Here is a 7,730-nt window from a genome sequence, read left to right on the forward strand (position 1 = left end):
AAATACTGGTGTCGTAAAAAAATAGAGATTAGTAGAAAGATTAAAGAAAACCGAGAAGAAAAAATCTATGTCAAACGCTTAATTTGTTTTCATAATTCAACTTTTTTAAAACATTTGTCATAAATTTATGGATGAACTTTTTTAATGGAACAATGCGAAGTAATTTACACAATGCGCACACAGTATGTTTCAAGATTAATCAAAATAATTTATTCAATACCACTTACGTCCAAAGAACTACTTTCGTGAGCTGTGGCTTATTTTGATAAGTATTAAAGTCCGTGTAGCAAGGTAAATGTTTTGAGGCTTTCATTCAGTCATCGCCCAGAAGGCTGTTGCTTTCCCGACATGTACCTAAAGTGTCATTTAAAAAATAGCGCGGCACAATGATTTAAATTTCAAAGCTGGTCGGCAGTAGTAGGTCAACAGGTTTGCCTTTCGGAAGTCTTGGGTCTTCACGGGTGGCCCAAGCTCCTTAAAAGCCGAGAACCTTCAGACGACATTGCAAAACAGCCTTAATAAGAGTTTGTATGGGAATGTAACGATCACACACAGGAGTTCGAAATATGGGAAAAATTAAAACACACACACACACACACACGACTTTTTTCTTCTTTTTTCCGTTTTGTTGCCGTTCCAAGGCGATTCCAGCGAATTTTCGTTTCACTGCCGTTAACGAAATAAAAAGCAGCGAAACTAAAACTCGCTGGAATCACTTTAAAACGTCCCTTTAACGCCACAGAAACAGGAGTAACACAGAAGAGGTTTTTATTCAATTTTGTTTTCCATATTTCCATATTTTTGCTTTCCATATTTCGAACTCCTGTCTTCCCGTCTTTACATTCCCATACTACTTTTTATGTTGAGGTTGTTATTTTAATGTTCACGGCTGTCAAGGAGTTTAAGCTCCCTGCGGAGTCTATTTTTAAAAGGGTTTAATGTGTAAAGCAAATCCCAAAGTGCGGTACAATTACAATAGCGCCGTAAATAAAGGTAGGCCGCGCTCTTTACAAAGCGTTTGTTAACATATATGCCCGCATCGATGTATTCAAACTGTTTTCCGATAGTGAAAACTTTACCTAAATAGTTGTATGCAGAACGGGCGGTCTTAAAAGCGTTACTCAATAGCGAACACGATGCGAAATTGTCTCGTTCGTCCTCTGCACTGACTCGACTGATTCCACGAATCGCTTTTCGAAAAAAAAAAAAAAAAATAGCGAAAGTAGAATACTTCGTTTCGACTTTGTCGGATGTCATTGTCAAGTAAGATGTTTAGCGTTAGCACTTGCATATAAATACGTATAAAAATATGCAGATTGGGTGACAAGTAATTTTAACTACTTGTCACTTTAAAAACAGACAGTTAGGAAATTAAACAAACAAGTTTGTTCTGATTGAGTTTGATTATGTATTGAGTGTTGACTGAAGTTATATGATAATATGATTTGAACACTGATATATAACATTTCATATACCAGGCAGTCAAGTTTACTCTTGCCTTTCTTTGATGCTGAAATGTTCTTCGAAGACCATTTCACCATCTTAAAGAAATGCAAGAAGTCATGAGCGCTGAAATTAGGAAAGGGACGGTAAAAGTCTTAAATGCGTTATTTCAGTAACTGACGATCAGATCATCATTACCGAATTAATGCCTCGAAAACTGAATTTGCCTTTCTACCCGGATTAATACCAAAATTAGCTGCTCACAAAAAGCTATCATTTTTTAGCTTAGCAGTGTATATTGAATGAAGTAATTGGATTGAACTTGGAACGTTCTGTGTAAGCTTGTTTGTTAATTACTTAGCATTGTTGGATCAAATATGTTCATTTATAAATAATGACATATCTGTCAACAAATTTTGATTTGGTAAAGCGAATTATGCGTTATCATTTAGTTTTTCTTTAATCCTACTTTTTGTATTTTCAACAGCATGCGTATTACCATTAGAAAATGCTCAACTTTGGAATGATGTGATATATTACTTTACAAATTGGTGCATTTCATGTTTGTATACGTTAGATATTATTCGTTGCTTTATTAATACACAGGTAAAAAGTTTGTCATTTATGACTTTGACAAAAAAAATAACAACAAAAAACTTTATGGTAACTTACTTAAAGTGCGATCAAAAAGGTGCTTTGCATTAACAATTTTTTTTTTCAAATTGATCGAAAGGGTGATCTTTGTTTTAGCAACCGAACAATAGGTGCAAGCTGTCCGGGTTACATACATCAACTACATCATCATAGTTTTGATAATTTTTAATTTTAATGATTTTGTCAGGATAGCTTCGGAGCGTAACATACACGAACGAGGATTTCGTTGAAATCGGACGAGTTCATTATTTTAACCATGAATTGCATTTTGATCTGGTGTTCTTGGTTTTTGGTCTTTTCGTCTTGTCTTATTTCCGAGGCGCGAAGTTCTGATGGTGAGTTTTCTTTTGATTGAGATCTTTGGTGATTGCTTTCTTTTCAGATAAATGTTTCTTTGAAATTAAACTAAATCCCCAGACTACTAGGCCATTATAAACCACCCCTTTCTTACTAGATATTCATAAAAATGTTTTTTATTTCTTTTCATTTAAACGGTCCTGTTGGAGTTTACAACAATATTTATGCCACTTGACTAAATGATTATGTAAGAGAAGATCTTGTCAGTTTTCTGTTCTCGAATTTAAATGTTTAACCCTTCAGAATCATGATTGATGAGATTTAATCGACCTCAAAAAATATTGCTGTTCAATGTTCTCATCTTTTCTTAGTCAAACAACCGTTTTGTCTGTTACAGAAAAGTACGACAACGTCGTTTTACAAAAACATTGTCCAAAATGTCTCCTTTATACAACGGAAGAGAACCTACCATTAATTTTAATCAGTGTTGGATATGTCTTACTGTTCAGTTCAAAACACGAATCAGCTCTCCAGCTGTTTTAGGAGAATGACTTTATGAAAGCGAGGTTTTCTTGCATGGCTTATCTCGCATACAACTGTATATCCAAAAACTGTGGTCGGTTGATGGGCATTTTTATCCCGCACCTTCCTGAGAGCTTGAACAGAAGTGCATCGAATAATGTAATATTGTAATAATGCATCGAATGTAGCGAAACTTGGTACGAAAGTAGGCTGATAAAATAGCTATTTATTGGTGTTTATTTCATCCCATGTGACTGGTATTGTGACGCCATGATGTCCAAATTAAGCATCTTATAGAAATTCGGGAAAAAAATTTGATCTTAGTATTCTGCAAAGAATTCAATAATTTCTGGTGAAAACCCCATCACAATCCGATAATAAGGTATAAAGATACATTCAATTAAAGACATTCATTTTTCCTGCCACATAACCACATATCGTCAACATTTGGGGGTATTTAAACGGGAAAACAACGAATGTATTTGCAACGGAGAAAAGACAAAGTTACATAACATCAAAATCGTAGTTTTTTTAATTTAGCATATGTGGTGATATTAGGCGTATTTCATCACGTAAAAAATGTGGTCCTTTACATATAATATATATGCTGGTCCTTCTTACCAATTAGGTTTTGTCGTCTAAATTAAAATGAAATTAATTGTCTATGAAATAAATTGTCTAAGTTATTTTAACTTTTGAGCTCAAAAAATACCCAACGAACGAAAGTCTTGCACTTCCAGTTGTTTTAAAATAGAAACCTTGGTTATAACGAACACTTTTGATCATCCGACTTCAAGTGTTCATTCGTTCCCCAACCCACTTTTGACAATCTTACAGAACATAAATATTTACAATTAGACCTTCGAAATGGATTTTTGTTTTTAGATGAATGTCGCAATCTGGAGTTTAGAGCGTCCCAAGCGTTCAATGGTAAACGTTTGAGCGATTACATAATTCGCAGCTCTGACGTCATGGACAAGGAATTTTGTGGTGCGCTATGTTTCATGGAACCTAACTGTTTCAGTTACAATTTTATGACGAGAAGTGAAACTGGAAAACACAGATGTGAATTGAATAATGCCACCTATGAAGGACACGAGGACGACATGGAAGAAAATCAAGATTATGTGTACCGTGGAGCAAAGGTGAGAGGAATGGTATTATTCAGTATTTATTATAACAGCAAATCAGACAGCAGGATTCTAAATTTGGGAGTTCTTCATTGTAAGTGATTTAGTACAACCGTTAATAACAATGACTTGCAAAACAAGAGCAACAACAAACAACAAAAACAATTACAGATATTGCTTTTTATTTTTTATTTTTTCTACCTTAGAACCACTGCATCGGTGGCCCTTGTAATGATAAAGCAACCTGTCAAACCGGGTTCACACAGAAAGGATATCGCTGCTTGTGTTCTGCAGGATTTACGGGGCAGGATTGTAAAAGTGGTAAGAAACATGTACGGAAACCCTATACCCTAGCAACGGAGACAAAGCTATGATTTTCTTGTATCACTTGATCAGGGAAGCTCACGCTCCTTTACTTCTCAAAAGATTTTTAAAACAAATTTAGTAATCGAATGATACAACATTTTTTAAAATCTTTTCCAAAACATATCGCGATTTGTCAGTGAGTCGCAGGACAATTTTTCAACTATTGTCAATTAATAAATGATCTGATCGCCACTGATAAATCATGATTTCGGCAGGAAATATGGCGGGTTGTAGTTTGGTCTCAAGCCCCTAGTCTCAGAGAGTTTAAAAAATTAGTCTAAATCGGGCTAACAGTCAATTGATCAAAACATAGAAATAAAATAGTAAAAATGTGCCTAATTTCATACGCATTTTGTATACATCTCATGAAAATTAAAATATGCTAGACCGATTTATACCAGATCGATTTGATGTAGACCACATTTACATTGGGCTACTCGCCCGTAAGTTGTGGGCTGGTTTTTTTAGTACAGCCAGTTATACGCCATATTTTTTTCAGATATAGACGAGTGTGCTGCAAGAACACACAGCTGCGATGCTAATGCTGAGTGCATTAACACCAAAGGATCGTACAACTGCACTTGTAAACCTGGATATCATGGAGACGGAAAGAATTGTAAAGGTTGAAGGTTTTTGTCCGTTTTAAAATTCTAGAGGAAGAAATTAAACGGAGGGGTTAAAATGTTATTTAAGCGTGTTTGCAGATTCGTGATGACATTTGCATATCTAATGGAAATGTTAAGATCAAGATTGCATTCTCTTTTGAACACTCTCACCCCACTGTCACCCCTTTCAACCCCTCCCAAGCGGTTTACGGCACCGCCTTTAATCGGGAATGGGGGAAGGGGATGAGGGAGACACCACTAAAATAACAGAAAATGTATTGGATTTGAATCTTTTTAACCAATATATATAAATAGACTTTGCAAAACTTTCTATTTTCAAATTTAAACACTATTTCAAAGACATCAGCGTTAATGTGGCTGAAAGTTATATTACTAGAGACTAACCCGTCATATTACTTTGATTATTGAAAATCTGATAAATATTATATTTGCAGATAACAGAGCACAAAGAACTATGCAGCTACTGTAATGTTTGCCCTGTCCCCACCCCCCACCCCCCAAGTTCATGTAGCAGTGAGGTTAATGGAGGTGTGTAGTTTCTATTTTTTCTGCATTTCAGATGCCGACGAGTGTACCACAGGAGCACATAATTGCACTGGTAATACATCATGCAGCAATACCGAGGGATCATTTAGCTGCGTTTGTGAGTGATTTTTTTTTATTGCTGCGTTTATCATTCTTATTTTAGAAGATATTTAACCCTGGTAAGGACGAGATCAAATGTTTGTCGGTGTTTTTGTCCGGACCCCCGATCAAAGCTGATCAAGCAAGAGCTGATTCGCTTTGATGTTTGGTCGAGGGTCTTCGTTTTGTTTTAAGGCTTGTCTGACTTTCCAATGCACAAGCACAGATCAAATGCATAATTCTCAACACAAATGCTTTAATTGTGTACGCACTCCGGTCCCATGAACAATTCGTCTTAAAGCGCGGTGTTCCGGCCTCCAAAATAACTCAGTTAATGAACACATAATTATCGTTCTAAAACATATACAGAAAGATCAAGAATTTCTAAGAACGTTTCAACCATTTGTTGCGCTATTGTTGTAGCTCTCCTAAAGAGGTATTAGTAATTTACATTTTAGCTGAGGAAGGTTACAGCAGTAACCGAAACGTCCAAGCATAGTTTAACCCTTTTCATCCTTCCTTAAGCATGTCTATCTACAAGCTCTGTTTCATCCGGCTGCACCCGACGACCAGAGAGTCAGAGATTCTTGACTTGTGATAGTACCCCGTTGGTACCCTGTCGCGTCACGTGACTCTCGCATCGTGGTCGCTGAATTCCTAGTTGTAAAACATGCGTGCAGGTTGAAGCCGTGAAAGCGAAGATTGTTACATTCCTGTGAAGCCAGGAAAGACGTTGAGTTTATCAGAACAAGCCCAATAATTTTACCTATTTTGACTTGCATTTAATCATATTTATTTTCTTTCTAGCTCAAGTTGTTCAAACCCTTTGTCTTATGCTATCAGGTCTCAGTTATCAATAAATGTTGAAAGTATTTGTGCGTCCCATGCCAACTTGTGCTATTTCTTTACTGATGTAGATCCAGTGTCTTGCAAAGAGATTTACGACAAGAATTCGTAAGTGACAGATATAACGATTGCAACTTTTACCTTACGCCAGTTAATTCGATCACAATGTCTTGTGGTAATATAATACTAACATAATAACAACTGTGTTTAGAACCAATAGTGAATATTAATGAGCCAGTGCATTTAAAACAGAAACATATAGTAACAACTAAAGTAAGGATGGTAAAGTGAGACCTTCCTTTTCCTTAGGGGTGAATACGCGTGTTCATTTTACTCCTGCTGTCGATAAAATATATCATTACTGTAACACCCAAACACAAAAGAAACGAACGTTTCTTTTTAATCTCAGGACAAGGGAAAACAAAGCCTACAAACTGACAGTAGGATCTGAAAACTTCCTAGCCTACTGCGTAATGAATAACGTCGGTATGGGGCCATGCACTGGAGGTGGATGGACGCTGGTCATGAAGACTAACGGAACAAAGGTGATTTACTAAATTAGTTTTTACTGTTTTGACTGCAAAACTAAGTGAGTATAACAGTCGCGTGATATGCGCTCTTTAATACCAGACATCTGGTAATACAGACCATGCCAAAGCACGCTATATTAGGCCATTCCTCCAAGAATCATTTTCAACTTCACTTCACACCCTTTCCTCACTTCAAATATTTTAGTGACTTTTACCGCATACATTTGTCATCATAAAATTATCACTTGGAAAATCGTCGTAAGTATAAAATTAATGGGCTCCTGAATTGTCAATAGGATCGCTAATCAGCGTGCTTATTATCTTCCTAAATATATCCCGAATCGTTACTGAATAGGCCATTTCCGAGTTACCCTTTCCCTTTTTTTAAACGAATCTACGTGCGAAACCATTCAAATGAAAACGAGTTTGATGTAATGTTTAATAAATGAGCAGCAGTGTTTTATCAAGTTTATAACACGAGGCGCAGCCGAGTGTTTTAGATTTGATGAAACACGAACTGCGAATTTATTGAACAGCTTAAAAATCTTCTGATGTAGATCAACTCATTCTTGCAGTAATATTTAGATTTGGGATTATTTTGGCCTAGAAAATTTGTCGTAAAGTTTAGCCGTGTCTTTATCAGATATAAAGACACTCATTAAACATTAATTTCTTTTGTATTTTCCCTTACC

The 7,730-nt window shown here is 36.0% G+C and overlaps 1 protein-coding gene across 1 annotated transcript in view; it reads left to right on the forward strand.

Moving 5' to 3' along the window:
• The first annotated feature begins 2,299 nt into the window (after positions 1–2,299).
• Positions 2,300–7,730, forward strand: part of LOC144634593 (uncharacterized) — a 23,720-nt gene continuing 18,289 nt past the window's right edge. The window contains exons 1-7 of the mRNA XM_078493606.1: positions 2,300–2,432; positions 3,802–4,061; positions 4,253–4,367; positions 4,912–5,034; positions 5,598–5,681; positions 6,580–6,616; positions 6,918–7,053. Of these exons, the coding sequence (XP_078349732.1) occupies positions 2,354–2,432; positions 3,802–4,061; positions 4,253–4,367; positions 4,912–5,034; positions 5,598–5,681; positions 6,580–6,616; positions 6,918–7,053 (834 nt within the window). The 5' untranslated portion in view covers positions 2,300–2,353. The remainder of the gene's footprint in view (positions 2,433–3,801; positions 4,062–4,252; positions 4,368–4,911; positions 5,035–5,597; positions 5,682–6,579; positions 6,617–6,917; positions 7,054–7,730) is intronic.

Source organism: Oculina patagonica, chromosome 13, assembly GCF_052425735.1.
Source record: "Oculina patagonica isolate OP01 chromosome 13, crgOcupat, whole genome shotgun sequence".
Lineage (NCBI taxonomy): Eukaryota > Metazoa > Cnidaria > Anthozoa > Scleractinia > Oculinidae > Oculina > Oculina patagonica.